Source organism: Drosophila arizonae, chromosome 3 (assembly GCF_054131065.1).
Source record: "Drosophila arizonae isolate 15081-1271.41 chromosome 3, UAZ_ARI_1.0, whole genome shotgun sequence".
Taxonomy (NCBI): domain Eukaryota; kingdom Metazoa; phylum Arthropoda; class Insecta; order Diptera; family Drosophilidae; genus Drosophila; species Drosophila arizonae.
In genome coordinates, this window is record NC_142923.1 from 32721966 (window position 1) to 32739652 (window position 17687).

Consider the following 17687-nt stretch of genomic DNA (forward strand, 5'->3'; position numbering starts at 1 on the left):
TTCTTTTGCATATGTGTGTGTGACATATGCCGACGCTTGAGCGTCGCAAGAAAGTTGGGTGAAAAGAGATACACAAAAATTGAGGCATACAATGTGTGTGTGTGTGGCCGATGTTGAGGTTTTTTTTATGCACAGCTTCGGTTGAGTTGTTTTTCACGTACTTGTTTACGTACGTGCTGATGGAAATGCGTGCACAATAGAAACAAATAGAAAACAAACAAGTAAGAAAGCTCTAGTCGAGACTGCTCGACTACGAGATCCCCTGAACCTTTGGAGCAATATATATTTCAATAATTTTTCGCGTCTTTCAGCTTATACAAGAAACACGCACACACACACAGGCACGTACGCACACACACACACACAAATTCGGGGAGCAACATGGAGCCATTGCGATAGCTATACACATAGCGATAGCTATACACATGCGATAGCTATTCACAATAGGTGAGCCACCTGCCAGGGCGTCAACATTGTGGAGGGAGTCGTATCGGCTAGATACTTTTGATCCCGCGGTCTTTTCAGAGGCCATTCAGTCTCTGGGTACAATTGGTAATGCTGAGGCCAGAGCATGCCAAATGGTAGCCCAAATACAGAGTGCCTGCAATAGCAGCATGTTACGCCGCAAGCAGTTCACGCGACAACATGAGCCTACGTATTGGTGGAATACGCAAATAGGTGACATTCATCGCAAACGCATCCAGGCGAGAAGAAGCTACCAACGGGCTCGCGGTAGGTCAACGTTTGTTGAGAAACAGTTAGCTTACCAGGCAGCTAAAAGACAGCTGAAGAAGGCCATTCGGGCAAGCAAAAGAGAATGTGTTTTACAGTTGTGCGACTCAGCCGAATATGAACCTTGGGGCAGGGCGTATAAGATAGTAGTTAAAAGACTATACGCAGGTAGACAGGTGCAGCCTACGGATAGTCTGGAGCTTAAATCGATTGTGGAAACACTCTTTCCAGAAAGTTTAAGCTCCATTCACGCCCCTGAGTCCGAGTCTGCTGATCAGGGCTCAACGAGCACTGAAATTGTTTTAGTTACAGAGGAAGAAATATCAGTAGTTCTCCGAGGTTTTAGAACCAACACAGCTCCAGGTCCGGACGGGATCCCAAATCGTGCGCTAAAGCTAGCCCTCGCCCTGCACCCAAGTACGTTCGCCGAATTATTTAACGAATGCCTGATCCAAGAGACGTTCCCGGCAAAATGGAAAGCCCAGAATCTGGTATTGCTACCCAAGGCTGGCAAACCACCAGATGAGCCATCTTCGTACAGACCGATCTGTCTCTTAGACACCATGGGAAAGGTGTTTGAGAAATTCATCTGCTCTGGAGACTGCGATTGCAAGCGCCGGAGGCCTGTCACCAAACCAATTTGGATTCCGGAAGGCCCGGTCAACAACGGACGCGCTTAACAAAGTTGTCGGTCTGGCCACTTCCGCTATTCAAGGCACCAGATGGAGGCACGGGACGAAGGAATACTGCATCATCGCGAACCTGGATGTAAGGAATGCCTTCAACACAGCTAGTTGGGATATGATACTGAATGCGCTGTCACAATATAATATCCCTAAATATCTAAGAGAGATAATAAAGAGCTACTTCAGAGGAAGAACACTGGTATATAACACGAGTGAGGGTCCCCAAACTCATACAGTGTCAGCTGGAGTACCCCAAGGCTCAGTGCTGGGGCCTCTCCTATGGAATATCATGTACGACGGCGTACTGCGCTTGGAACTACCAGCTGGCGCGCACACCATTGGCTTTGCTGATGATGTAGCTGTTGTAGCCATAGAAAAGGAGCTCAAAGATACAGAGGATATGTGCAGCGAAAGTATCAATCGCATACGAAGCTGGTTGACAGGAGCTGGGCTCGAGCTAGCGGCACACAAGACCGAAGTTGTACTAGTCAGCAGTCGTAAAAGAGTGGAAACTGCCAATATAAAGATCGGCAGCGTCACCATTGCGTCAAAGAGGGCGATAAGATATCTTGGTGTCATGATAGACACAAGATTAACTTTCCGCGAGCACTTAGAATATGTGCATAAAAAGGCAGCTGATTCTTGTAGAGCTCTCTCGAGAATCATGCTTAACACGCGGGGACCTAAACAGCAACGACGACTCCTCCCAATGAGCGTCATTAGGTCTGTCATCCTCTATGCTGCGCCAATATGGGCAAGAGCGATGGCAACGCCGAGCTACAGCCGAGGCATTTGCGCGATCTACAGGCTGAGCGCAATCAGAGTCAGCTGCGCTTTCAGGACTATATCCGATGACGCGGCGCTCGTCATAGCCGGTATGGTGCCACTGGAGTATTTGGTCGCCGAAGCCGTGGAGCGGAATTCGCACGGGCCTACGCGACTCAACGCTGTCAGGGCGAACAGCATCGCACGATGGCAAAGAAGGTGGAATAGCTCAGCTAAAGGGCGGTGGACGCACAAGCTCATCCCGGAGCTTGAACCATGGGTTAACCGCAAACATGGTGAGGTTAACTTCTACCTTACGCAGATCCTCTCGGGTCATGGATGCTTTCTGAGCTATTTGAAGCGTTTTGGCCACGAGGAATCTGACGAGTGCCCCTGGTGCGAGCGAGGGCATGTGGAAGACGCCAACCACATTCTTTTCGAATGTGGACGGTTCCTGGAGGAGAGGCGTCGTCTGGAAGAGGCAGTGGGCCGCTCCATCAGAGCGGATAACTTAGTCAACGCCATGCTGGAATCGGAGGAACTAACAAGCACCTTCGCGGCCACGGTGATGATGGAGCTCCGCAGAGTCGAGCGACTGAGAAGACGAGCTGTCCCAGGCTAAGGCGCATAGTGCTTGCGAAGCAATGCTTTACGGCCGTCCCGCAAGCACCGCGCGCTATCCTAGCCACCACGCAACTTGCAATTTGTTATATAATTTTGTCAATAAATGAATATAAAAAAAATAATAAAATAAAAACACACACACAAACGCATACACACACACACACATGCTCACACATATACATAAACACATACACACACAAGCACCCACGCATAAACACGCATGGGCCAAATCCACTCAGCTCGTCGCCCTGATCAAGAATATATATAGTTTGTGGGGTCTGCCACGCCTTCTTCTGCCTGTTACATACATTTCAACAAAACCATTTTACCCTGATTTCTCATTGAAAATGGGTTCAGGGTATAAAAACAATATTGTAATCAAAAATAACTTTTTTACATTCATTTAATATATTAAATAAACATTATAATGCTGCAGTGCATTCATTTAATTAACAAAATGAAACACGGAGTAAACTAGGAAGCTAAGAAAGGAGCTAGTGCAAAATCAAAACAACCGTTACTTTGACACACACACCATGGTGCCTGTAAAACACTTGGGTGTCATACATGTGTTTTGTCTACTTCTGTTTGTTACTCATTGCTCTTTTCACACCCTCGCTTTTTTTCTACGTTCGCTGTAAGTGTAAGTGGGACCGGCAAGCGTTGACGAAAAATACTTGGGTGACAAGCAAAAAGAAAACGACACATTGTTGTGAGTGACAGCAAGATATTGCCTACATGAGCGGCACTCATACAATTATTTATAAGTGTGTGTTTATGAATTGCTGAACCAGTATTGAGTGGCACCGGCACACACATTTTATTGAGTGTAAGGTGGCAAAAATTTACACACTTGCAGTTCTCTGGAAGATACTTAAAAAAAGCCGAAATTTTGTCAAAAAAAATCGGAAAAAAGCTGATGTTTTTTGCTTTGATTTGATTGATATTTTAATATATTTTTAGCAGCTTATAATTATGGCATCATTTCTTCAACCACCGCAAGCCGTATCTGTGAAGTTTTATAATATATATGTTTTACCTGATGCTTGAAATTGAGTTAAGCATCACAGTATTGATCTGACGAAAAATGTTACCTACTTGGGCATTGGCAAAAAAAGCAATGCAAAAGTGTCCAAGTTCCTAAATTTCTTATATCCTATCAAACCGTTAGAACACGCTTCTCAACTCAAAAGTTTGTAACGTCTTGAGTAGCTTCCTACTGAATTGGGTAGATGTTCTTATATTGGGGTTCAATACTATCAATGTTCTCCAAAAATATATATGCATGAAAAGGAATCAACATTTTTCTCTAGTGTGGTCGGCAACCTTAAACCCATAAATTCTTGCACTACACGCTATCATATTATTACTGCATAGTTCCTTCATTGAAAATTGAATTACTGAACTATTTGGTTTTAATTTAACTACAATAAAGAAAACTTCATTCTTGATACGAATTATCCACACAAAATATGAAAATTTGTTCGAATAAAAAAACGGAAATAAAGCAAATTATTCTATAAAAAATCCAGAATCTCCGCTGCCCGCTGTTTTGGAATTTTTCCCGCAATCGGCTTTTCAAAAAAGCGAGATTTAACGGGAAAAAAGCTGATTTGGCAACACTGTTTATTATTACGATCTGAAATTTTCATGAAGATAGTCCATCAAGTTAGTTGTTCAACAATTAAGAACGTGTAGTAAGCCCACACTGGCGTGTTTATGCGTGCGTATGCCTGTGTGTGCGTATGCATGTGCTTATGCTGTTTCTTGTATAAGCAGAAAAGAAGCGAATAACTATCAGTTGCTCGAAGGGTTCGGGGTATCTCCTAGTCGAAGAGTCTCGACTAGTGCTTACTTAATACACATCTAAAACGCTCATATTTATAAAAATTGTTTTTTTTTTTTTTATAGGGGTATGAATATTCGAGAAGTGGGAATCCCACAAGAAATGTATTAGAAAATTGCTTAGCAGCTCTGGACAATGCAAAGTATGGCTTAACTTTTTCATCTGGTCTTGGTGCTACTACTGCTGTCCTTACTATGCTCAACAGTGGTGATCACATTGTAATAGGAGATGATGTGTATGGGGGAACAAATCGACTGATAAGGTGAGTTATATTTTGTATCAAAATATTTATCTAAAAGTTTTTTGTAAAAATTTTAGACAAGTGGCATCCAGGCTAGGAATTTCGGCAACTTTTGTCGATGCTACTAATTTAAATGTACTTAAGTCTGCCATTAAGCCTGAAACTAAGGTATGTTACACTTAAATATTATATTTTTATTAGCATAATAATTAACTATTTCTAAGTAAGCCGCTGCCAAAATTAATTACTCCATATAAAAATTCACATATCATTTTTATACCCTGAACCCATTGAAAATGGAAAATAAGGGTATAATGGTTTTGTTAAAAGTATGTAACAGGCAGAAGGAGACATGGCAGACCCCACAAAGTATATATATTCTTGATCAGGGCGACAAGCTGAGTCGATTTGGCCCTGTCCGTCCCTCCGTTCGTCCGTCCGTGTGTATGATATAAGAGCGAGAGACTTGAAATTTTTTTCCTAGGTCCGGGTATATCAAGCGCATTTCGAGTTTTTCTCTAAATATCGATAATTACTCCCGTTATTTTATTATCGATGAAAAACCTTATCGAAAGCTAGTTATTGAATTATATCACTAACCAGAGAACACATAGACTAGACATGTAGAACAAACTTTTTCAACACCGGACAACTTCGTATTTGGTCTGCTCGGTCTTCTGAGGGTCAAGCAGTGAAAATAAGGCAAGACGAAATCAGTGTGCTGCGACTGCTGCCACGAAATGCACGCATTACTAAATGAAGCACGGCTATGCGCTCTTTTTCCCTTACTCACTCTCTCCCTCTCTTTATGGTCTCTCTCTATGGTCTTTTGAATAGCAGCAGCGCACAAAAATTGAAAATTGCTCGCGACGATCTCAGCTCGTTCCTTATGAGTGAAGGGTATACCGAATTTTGTAAAGCGTTCGCCACGTTCATACAAAATGTTAGCGTTTTCATGATTATTTCTAAGAAGGGTATGAAATCGTTGGTGACCATACAAATATGATTTTGCGACGGGCATGCACACACACACTCTCCCTTGCTAAATGTACTAGGAGCATTTGTATGCCTGTGTGCGAAGCTCTTGACGCCTGTAGCAATTTTACAGTTCAGCATTTGCATTTGGTCGATCTTGTGAAGTGCTCACATACATATGTATGTATATATTTGATTGTGTGTACGCATGGGATGTGCTGCTCACAATTATGGGATATCACTTGTAGAAGCATTTGTATGCCTATGTGCGTGTGTGTATGTCTTTGTTTGTATGTTTCGGAGATGAACATTGGCGTGGACCTATCTCAACTTTTAATGGTGTGAACGAATTTGGGTTTTAATGGAAGAGGCGCTTTTATTTAAATACATAGCTGACTATCTAAAATGACAAGTGCACTTCCCAAAACTCTGTGGCACTGTGGCCGGCGAGTAACTCATCCACATACACATATGTATGTGTGTGGTATAGGGACTGGCGGGTAACTCACGCTTATCTTTAAGCACCTGATTTCATTTCAATGATTGTGGGTTTGCCTATGTGGGCAAAATGGGATGCGATTTTCGATCCCTAGCACCCATTCATATGTATATGTACATACATATAAAGGTATATGCAAGTAAAATAACTTAGTCAGCTTTAGATAGTCAGCTATTTAAATAAAAGCGCCAAAAACAAATTTTTGGCTTTACAATTGCACAGGCTGTTGTGCACAGAAAGAATACATTTTCGCGACGAGCATGCACACACACATTTACATCCTTGCTACGTGTATGTGCTTTTGTGTGCGTGCGTCGCGAAACTCAATTCTTTCTCAATTCTCAATTCTTTCTCGTCTATCATCAGCCCAAAATTTGCCGTTGGTCTGCCTTGTGAAGTGAGCACATGCATACATACATTTGTGTATGTGTATGCTTGTATGGGATGGCAAGCTAATTGTCTCTGGATTTAGTAGTTTGCAAATTTTGTATGATTTGAATCGTAGGGTGACTATCAAATAGGCCATTATGACTTAATTAGAAATGTTTGACAATAATGAGTAAAGCTTGAGTATAATATGACATGTGTATTTCATATATTGCAAAGCATTTAATAAAGTTAGTAGTGTTTTACAATAATTTTTTCGGTTGAAATTGTGTATAAAATAATTTTAATTATATATAATTATTTACGGATATAAAAACATTTATAAACATGATTAGCAATAATAATATATAAATGTACTTATGTACATATGTATGTTCATACATAGTATATCTGTGTAAAGTGATTATGATAGTCCGTAAGACCGACCAAATGCAAATGCTGGGCTTTAAAATTGCTACAAGCAGCAAGAGTAACGCACGCAGGTCACAAATGCTCATACATGTAGCAAGGGACTACAAGTGTGTGTGTACTTGCCCGTCGCGAAATCATATTCTTTATGCGTATCAACGCTTTCCTACCCTTCCCACGAATAACCATCGAAACGCTAACATTTTGTTTGCATGAGCGTGACAAATGCTTTTATGATTCGGTATACCCTTCACTCAAGAGGAAATAGCTGGGATCGTCGCGAACAATTTTCAATTTTCAATTTTTGTGCGCTGCTGCTATTTGAGAGATCATAGAGAGGGAGAGCATAAAGAGAGGGAGAGAGTGAGTAAGGGAAAAAGAGCGCATAGCCGTGCTTCATTTGGTAATGCGTGCATTTCGTGGCAGCAGTCGCAGCACATTGATTTTGTCCTGCCTTATTTTCACTGCTTGAGCCTCAGAAGACCGAGCCGACCAAATACGAAGTTGTCCGGTCTCTTCAGCGCATTTTTTCGGTGTTGAAAAAGTTTGTTCTACATGTCTAGTCTATGTGTTCTCTGGTTAGTGATTATATCTCCTACACCTTTAGAGCTAGAGCTTCAAAATTTTAAATGTAGACTAATATGTACTTTATACAATTTAGATTTTTGTTAAAATTTACCCCCCATCCCTTTGTTCAACCCATCACCATCACCTTTGTAAAAGTCGTATTTCAAATAGTAGAGACTAGAGGCCTGCATAAATACGTCTCAAACGCTAAGCGAGACACCCGGGTCTTGGTAGTGCTTGGTTTCACACTGTTTCGTTTTGTTCAAATAGTGTAAGCCCAAGCATCGTGGACGAACGAAACAAAACGAGCATTGCTCACATACCGAACAGTTCGGAATGAAGATGCTTGTACAGAAAGGAAGCAACGAACGATAGAAACGATAAAGCATAATTCAAGTATTGTTTTCGTTTTAGCTATCAGCTAGTGATGCCAGTTTATGCTATTTACTAAAAAATTCGTTATAGCCTATAGCCATAAATCTAGCAATCATAAATCTTTTCAAGTTCGTATAATACTTAATATTGCAGCATATTACTGAGTAAACTAAAAAACATTTTGCATTTCAGCAAAAAAGAAAAAAATGTTAGTTTCTAAACATATCAGGTAGTTTTTATAATCTAGGTTGCTATCCTAGCATTTATTTTCAATTTTTAGCCAATTCTAGCCTGATTTTTGCTCAGCAACGGCGCTCAAAGTGCAGTAAAAGTACCGTACGATTTTTTTTTGACGTTACTCGCTTTTCGTTTTGATTCATTTCGTTTGTCAAGGTTTTTGTTTTACTATGCTTAAAGCGTAAGAAGTAAAGTAAAACAGAATACTTGGCGACTTCGAGTACCATTCGTTTCGTTTTGAAGCAATGCTTGGTATGCTCAAACACTTGCAAGTATCAGTATATTTGTAAGACGACCACAAGCAAGCATACCCATGCAGGCCTCTACTAGAGACAAATGCATGCATATCCATTTTATAGTCATAATCTCAAAGTTTTATGAAGAAAGTACATCCACAAGAAAAGTTATTAAACAATTAAGTTCTCATAGTGAGCGCACACTGCAGCCCATGCGTGTTTAGGCGTGGGTGCTTGTGTGAGTGTATGTATATGCGTACCTATGTGTGTATGCGTGTGTGTGTGTTTGTGTGTGTGTGTTTGTTTGTGTTTTTGTGTGTGTGTTTGTCTTGTGTAAGCAGAAAGACGCGAAAAATGATTGAAACAGCTATTTCTCGAAGGGTTCAGGGGATCTCGTAGTCGAGCTTTCTTACTTGTCAGACTATGAAATCGGGTTGTCGAATATTGCTAAAATATCGTATCGATGATACATATTTTAAGTTTTGAAAAAAATATCAATAGGATATTTGGTATGGAACTTTTTAAAAAATTCTGTGTATCACTATATTTTAATTTTTATACCCTGAACCCATTGTATGTAACAGTATATATATTCTTGATCAGGGTGACGAGCTGATTCGATTTAGCTCTGTCCGTCTGTCCGTATGCTTGAACGCGTCGATCTCAGAAGATATAAGTGCTAGAGACTCGAATTTTTTTCCTAGGTCCGTGTATAGCTCGCGCATATCGAGTTTTGCTTTAAATATCGATAACTTGTCCCTTTATTTTATTATCGATTGAAAGCATCGAAAACTGGTAATAAATATATATCTTCTACACCTTTAACGCTAGAGTCTCCAAGTTTTTAATGTATGCTTATATGCATTTTATACAATTTCGGTTTTTGTCAAAATTTACTCCCCACCCCTAATTCACCCCCTCACCATCACATTTGTAAAAGGTGTATTTCAAATACTAGAGACTTGTGCTTTGGCAAATACATACATATCCATGATGTGTGTGTGTGTGTGTTGTGTGTGTGTGTGTGTGTGTGTGTGTGTGTGTGTGTGTGTGTGTGTGTGTGTGTGTGTGTGTGTGTGTGTGTGTGTGTGTGTGTGTGTGTGTGTGTGTGTGTGTGTGTGTGTGTGTGTGTCTTGTATAAGCAGAAAGACGCGAAAAATGATTGAAACAGCTATTGCTCGAAGGGTTCAGGGGATCTCGTAGCCGGGAGCTCTCGACTAGAGCTTTTTTACTTGTTATCTATGTTTTTATACCCTGAACCCATTTTCAATGGGAAATCAGGGTATAATGGTTTTGTTAAATGTATGTAACAGGCAGAAGGAGGCGTGGCATACCCCATAAAGTATATATATTCTTGATCAGGGCGACGAGCTGAGTCGATTTGACCCTGTCCGTTCGTCTGTCCTTATGTTTAAATGCATCGATCTCAGAAGATACATTCATTGTAGCACTTGTTTCAGCCACAGTCTTATAAATTTTGGCTCGTTTCGATAGCACCGTTCGTTTTGGAAGTTGAGTGTCAACTATAGTGACAAGTGCACTTCCTTTTACTTTTACACTATACACTACTTTTTATAGCAATTTTGAAGCTTTATGACATCTAATGGATGCCTCCTTTTAAGAAGGGCCAATTCGGGTAATTTTGGTATGCAATTTTTGTAAAAAGGGTCAATTAGACCTGTTTACGTATTCATATTTGTAAAAATTTATATACATTGTTGGGGATATTGCTAGTGTCAGGTAGTACATTATAGAGGTCTAAGAGTTTGTTTATTGCAGATGGGCGAAGCTTTTTATACCCTGAACCCATTTTCAATGGGAAATCAGGGTATAATGGTTTTGTTGAAATGTATGTAACAGGCAGAAGGAGGCGTGGCAGACCCCATAAAGTATATATATTCTTGATCAGCGTCGATCTCTCTTTTAATTATCGACAACGTGCCCCGTTATTTTGTTATCATTTAAAAACATTATTGAAAACCAGTAATAAATTTATATCTCCTACATCTTTAAAGCTATAATCTCCAAATGTTTTATGTATACTTATATGCATTTTATACAATTTCGATGAGTTTATTTGACCCTGTCCGTCTGTCCGTATGTATGAACGCGTCGATTTCAGAAGATATAACAGCTTCCAATTTTTTTTTAAATGTCCGTAATTACAGCGCGGATATCAAGTTTATCATTAAAAATCGATAACTCATCCCGATCATTTTTTATCGATAAAAACCTTATCGAAAACCAGTTAAAAATTAGTCTCCAAATTTTTAATATATGCTTATATGCAATTTCGGTTTTTGTTAAAATTTACCCGCCACCTCTAAATTCACCCCCTCACCCACACTTTTGTAAAAAGCGTATTTCAAATATTAAAGACTTGTGCTTTAGCAATTACATGCTTATCCATGTTATAATCATAATCTGAAAGTTTCATGAAGATCGTACGTCCACAAAAAAAGTTATTAAGCAATTAAGTTCTCATAGTAAGCGCTCACTGCCGCCCATGCGTGTTTATGCTTGTATGTGTGTGTGTGTGTGTGTGTGTGTGTGTATGTGTGTGTATGTATGCCTTTGTGTGCGTGCGTGCGTGCGTGCGTGCGTGCGTGTGTGTGTGTGTGTGTGTGTGTGTGTGTGTGTGTGTGCCTGTTTCTTGTGTAAGCTGAAAGACGCGAAAAATGATTGAAATAGCTATTAGTCCAAGGGTTCAGGGGATCTCGTAGTCGAGTAGTCTCGACTAGAGCTTTCTTACTTGTTTTAGTAGCAGGATAATGCTATTTACCATGATAGCTCGGGTGATATTTAGCTTTGTTAAGGATATTAGTATTCCTTCTTTAAACTGGCTCCCTATACATCCATGATATCCAAAGATTAGATACCAAAGACCACTTCTAGACTCTATTGAAACGCAAAATAACAATTTAGTTAAAGAAAATCAAAGAAGAGGCAATTTCTGAGTACACTTTCCCTTGATAAGGGATATGTCCTATTTTTTGCAAAATTTAATGGATTCAGGTGCTCGAACTGACCAAAATATTATATAATTATTATACTCATTCACGAAAGTGATCACGAAAGTGATTTATTATACTTCAATAGCGCCGATATAGATTGCGTTCATACGGACAGACGGGCGGACGGACAGCAAGACGGACATTGTACAAAATCAATATACTAATTCACTTTCGTGAATGAATATAAAAAAGAAAAAAATAGAATAAAAAAGATTTAGTATAGAAAAAGAAAGTATAATAGATAGAAGCTTCAAACTTGGATAGTTAAGTTACTAATAAGTACCTCTATCGATGGCCCTAAAATAATTTTTACGTCTCTTTATGGACGGTGCATATCGAATAATACCCTGTAATTTTAACATTTTTTGAGCATAACAATTCAAGTTTTGCAGTTAGGGTACCGTTAGCTCATTTTAGGAACCATTTTCTTCAGTATTAGAGCTAAACTAACCTACTAAATTATGTTTGAATGAGTATTCCGCAGTCGTGTATGTGCTTTAGTGCGCGTGCGTCGCGAAACTCAATTCTTTCTCAGTATTTTCGTCAATCATCAGTTACAGTCCCGTTTGACATGCATGGAATATTGTAAGTATGCAAATGCTGGGCCTTAAAATTGCTACAAGCAGCTAGAGTAACGCACGCAGGTCACAAATGCTCATACATGTAGCAAGGGACTACAATTGTGGGTGTGCATGCCCGTCGCGAGATCATATTCTTTATGCGCCTCAACGCATTCATACCCTTCCCATAAATATATATCAAAACGCTAACATTTTGTTTGCATGAATGTCGCAAACGATTTTAAGATTTCGGTATACTCTTTACTCAAAAGGAAAGAGCTGGGACCGTCGCGAAGAAATTTAAATTTTTGTGCGCTGCTGAGCTTCATGATTTGAGAGCCCACAGAGAGAGAGAGACAGAGAGAGAGAGAAAGAGAGAGAGAGAGCGAGAGCGAAAGCGAGAGATAGAGAAAGAGAGAGAGCGAGAGAGAGAGAGAGAGAGAGAGAAAGAGAGAGAGAGAGAAAGAGAGAGAGCAAGAGAGAGAGAAAGAAAAAGGGAGAGAGAGAAAGAGAGAGAGAGAAAGAGAGAGAGAGAGTAAGAGAGAGAGAGAGCGAGAGAGAGAGAGAGAGAGAGAGAGCGAGAGAGAGAGAGAGAGAGAGAGAGAGAGGGAGAGTAAGACAAAAAACGCAAAGCGAACACATGACCATTTCGTTTGCGTGCTTAAAGCGCACTGATTTCGTCATGCTATCTTTCATTACCCGAGCTATCCAATACCAAGCCGACTGAATACGAAGTTGGCCGGGACCTGCTAGACAGATTTTGTGGCGTGGAAAAACGTTGTCTAGTCTATGTGTTGTTTGGTCAGTGTCACTACTCTTAATTACAATGAAGCGATGATTGCTGAGCCCAACAAAACCATTATACCCTGATTTCCTATTTTCAATGGGTTCAGTGTATAAAAATCATAGTAGATCGACTCCTATTTCAGTGAACTTACCTTCTTCATTTTCACTGAAACATAGTTAAGATATAATATTCATAATGAGATCCTTTCAAGTAATTTCACTATTTATAGACTTGTTATAGACGTTCGATGTGTTGAGGGAGGGGTGGGGTGTTAGTTGCTGTCCTCTCCGAATTGTTTACCTCTTCGTCATGATGCAGAGGCTATAGGGGTTAAATAAACTCTTTCATCGTGCTTATTATTTATTACATGCTCTTATGTCCCTCCATCATCTGGTGTATAAGTTTATGCTAAACATATTGATTGTATTAAAGAAATTTATGAAAATATAAATGATAGAGACTTGCTTCTTGTGTTGGGTTATTTTAATTGTCGTATGTTGCATGTCGTATAAGCATATGCTCACAATATTGTAGTGTATACAATATATCAATGTAGACATATGCCCAACATAAGTAAGAGTATCACGCTCACAACATAGTAACACTTTGTTGCTTCTTTTATATTACAACAGCTATACATAAGTGCCGTAATATGATCTGTCACTTATGTATAGACTGGCCTGCAGCGTGGGATCTGCAACCATCTGTAAGCATTGTTACGTTCTCGTCCACAATGTCGCTTGATTGATACTTTCGCTGCACATATCCTCTGTATCTTTGAGCTCCTTTCCTATGGCTACGACAGCTACATCATCAGCAAAGCCAATGGTGTGCGCACCTGCTGGTAGTTCCAAGCGCAGTACGCCGTCGTACATGATATTCCATAGGAGAGGCCCCAGCACTGAGCCTTGGGGTACTCCAGCTGACACTGTATGAGTTTGGGGACCACCACACGTATTGTATACCAGTGTCCTTCCTCTGAAGTAACTCTTTATTGTTTCTTTAAGATATTTTGGGATATTATGTTGTGACAGCGCATTCAGTATCATATCCCAACTAGCTGTAATGAAGGCATTCTTTACGTCCAGGGTCGCAATAATGCAGTATTGCTTCGTCCCATGCTTCTATCTTGTGCCATGGATGGCGGATGTTAAAAGTTAAATAAATAGATAATTAGTTTTGTTAGTTGTTCGAAATAAATATACATATGTATAAAATTTAGTGGCAGTGCATATAGGTATACACATACAAATATACATACATTTACGCAAGAGAAATTGAGTCGCAATTCCGCGGCGAGCAGTAGACAGTTTTGTGTGTACAGACAAAACATAGCTAGATCAGTGACGCCGCAGTTCTTGGAAAAGAAACAGCATGGAAAAAGTGAAGCGCAATATCAAGCCGTTTGACGGCGAAAAATATTCTATTTGGAAATTTAGAATACGTTCTTTGTTATTGGAACAAGGTTTACTTAGTGTCGTGGATAGTGATGCTCCTCTAGAGGACAGAGAAAGATTTTTAAGATAGAACAGTAAGGCCAGAGCAATTATAATAGAATATCTAACTGATGCATTTTTAGGCTTTGCGGCAAATGAAAATTCTGCGAAGAAAATTTTTTCTGATCTCGACACTCTTTATGAGCGTAAAAGCATAGCGTCGCAATTGTCTGTCCGAAAGCAATTATTGTCTTTAAAGTTAAAAAGTGGCACATCTCTGATTAGGGATTTCAATATTTTTGACGATTTAATCACCGAATTAATTGCATCGGGTGCAAAGGTTGAGGAGGTGGACAAAGTGAGCCATTTATTGTTGGCATTGTCGCCTTGCTATAATGGAGTCATAACTGCTATTGAAACGTTGTCTGAAGAAAATATAACTTTGTCTTTTGCGAAAAATCGGTTGCTTGACCATGAAGTTAAATTGAGAGATGATGCGAAAGACACAAGTACCAAAGTTTTACAGGCTATAAGTAGTAAAGTTTCTCCTAAAAATAAAAGAAATATAAGTTCAAATAAAAACCGAAAAACATTTTGTTCAAACAAACCTAAATCAAAATCAAATATGAATTGCTATTTTTGTGGAAAGAAGGGACACTTCCAGAAAGATTGCTTTAAATTTAAAAAGCTAAAGCCAAGTAATAATAAAGAAAACGAAAAGCAGATACAAGCAGCATCGGTTGTACCACAGCAAGCAATCGCCTTCATGAGGCGGTGTGTCATTTATTTTGGACTCAGGAGCGACAGCAAGAGCAACAGCAAAAGTCTGTATGCTGATCATATTGATGTGGAACTCCCTATTGGTATTGCAGTGGCAAAGTGTGGCGAATATGTACATATATGCCACATCAAAAGGCATAGTTAAGCTACGCAGCAGTAGCCAAGTCGATGTCACTCTGGAGGATGTTTTGTTTTGTAAAGAAAGAAAAGAATGCAAGATTTTGGAGTAACAATCGAGTTTCATCCAGGAGGTGTGAAGGCCAGAAAAGATGGGCAAGTGATTCTGGAAGATAACGTTCCCATTATAGACTTTGAGCTATGCCATAGAGCATATGTAATGCATAAAAATAATACAAATAAAGAATATCGTTTGTGGCATGAAAGGTTGGGGCATTTAAGTAAAGGTAAATTTTTAGAAATCAAGAGACATAATATGTTTGAAGATACTCATCTCTTGAAAAATGTACAAATTAATAATCTAACAAGTAAGAAAGCTCCAGTCGAGACTGCTCGAGTAGGAGATACCCTGAACCCTCCAAGCTGATATTCTAATCATTCTGCACTTATTTTATGCACACATACATGCACACTAACTGCGCAGTAAGCAGCGACTGCGCTTGGGCTGCGCTGCAGTGTGGGCAATATTATGAGAGTTTATTTGTTGAATAATAACGATCTTAATGAAACTTTCAGAGCGTAATCATATGGTGAATATGTGTGTAGTAGTTCAAATGTTTTTTTACAAATTGGGGGAGAAGGGGGCGTGGTATCCAAAATCTGTAAATTACAGAATCTTTGTATCGATTAATTTTATATACAACGCAAATTTGAAGACTCCAGGTCTAAATATGTTCAAATTAGGCTAAAAAAACAAAATCAATTTTTCGATTATTCTCGATAAAAAGTTATCGAACGATTTATCGAAAAAATAAAGCAAACTCGTACTGCGTATGGTACTCAAGAGTATGCATGCCAAATTTCAGCTCTCTAGCTCTTATAACTTCTGAGATCGACGCACTCATACGGACGGACGGACGGACGGACGGACAGACGGACAGGGCTATATCGACTCAGATCGTCGCGCTGATCAAGAATATATATATATATTGTGGGGTCTGCCACGCCTCCTTCTGCCCGTTACATACTTTTTCAACCATTATACCCTGATTTCCCATTTTCAATGGGTTCAGGGTATAAAAATAGGGAATATATTAGAAGACTTTTGTTTATTATCCATTCCGATGTATGTGGTCCGATAACACCTTCTACTGTAGATGGCAAAAGTTATTACGCTGTATTTATTGATCAATATACACACTATTGCGTAACATATCTTTTGACCCATAAATCAGATATTTTTGCAATGTTTAAAGACTTTATAGCAGAAAGCGAGGCTCATTTCAGTTTGAAAGTTGCCAAGCTATATATAGATAATGGAAGGGAGTATTTATCCAACGAAATGCGACAATTTTGTGTAGATAAGGGAATAAGCTACCATTTAACAGTACCTCATACCCCTCAGCAAAATGGTGTTGCAGAACGCATGATAAGAACATTAACTGAAAAGGCTCGCACCATGGTAAATGGCGCACAAATGAATAAAATGTTCTGGGGTGAAGGTATTTTAACAGCTACTTATTTAATAAATAGACTCCCAAGTAGTGCACTAAGGGGCCACAATAAAACTCCATATGAAATGTAGCACAACAAGAATCCAAATTTAAAATATTTAAAGGTGTTTGGCTCTATTGTGTATGTTCATCAAAAGGTGAGAAAAAGAAAGTTCGATGATAAATCATCTAAAGCCATTCTTGTTGGTTTTGAGCCAAATGGTTTTCGACTTTGGGATTTGAGCGCAAGAAAGTTTGTGGTTGCAAGAGATGTTATTGTAGATGAAGCTACAATGAATTCTAGAGCTGATGAAGATTCTGTTGCAGATTTTGGGTTCCTGAATGAGAATAAGAAACATGAAGCCCTAATGGTCATGATGATATCCTTAATAAGAGTAAGGATTGTGAAATTTCAGATTTGCTGAATGCAGACCTCATTAACGTCCTTAATGAAGATAAGGAGCATAATATCCTTAAGATAATATCCTTAATGAGAGTAAGGATTGCAAAAATTCAGATTTGCTGAATGTGGACCTCATTGCCATTCCTAATAAGGAGCATAAAGGCCAGAAGGGCATCCGTAATGAGAGTACGGAAAAAATGCTGATATATGTGTATCAGATGATCAGTCTAATTCTCTTGAAACACCATGTGTTGGTGTGGAATCCATTGGTAAGCAATGTGATGTTAGACGAAGTGAAAGGTTAATGAACAAACCAGCGACGTCTTACAAACTTTTAAACAGCTGTTTAATGAATGCACAGAATTTACCCAATAATGTTCCCAAGTCATTTGATGAAATCACGAATAGGGCTGATAAGGCAAACTAGAGGAAAGCTATAAAAGAAGAGCTGGAGTCTCATTATCAAATTGAAACATGGACTATTGTAGATAGACCAGAAAATAAGAATTTAGTCGATAG

The 17687-nt window shown here is 39.3% G+C and overlaps 1 protein-coding gene across 1 annotated transcript in view; it reads left to right on the forward strand.

Moving 5' to 3' along the window:
- The window catches only part of Cth (Cystathionine gamma-lyase), a 42240-nt gene that overhangs the window by 15708 nt on the left and 8845 nt on the right, over positions 1–17687 (forward strand). Inside the window, exons 2-3 of the mRNA XM_089465327.1 lie at positions 4719–4915; positions 4972–5062. Of these exons, the coding sequence (XP_089321453.1) occupies positions 4719–4915; positions 4972–5062 (288 nt within the window). The remainder of the gene's footprint in view (positions 1–4718; positions 4916–4971; positions 5063–17687) is intronic.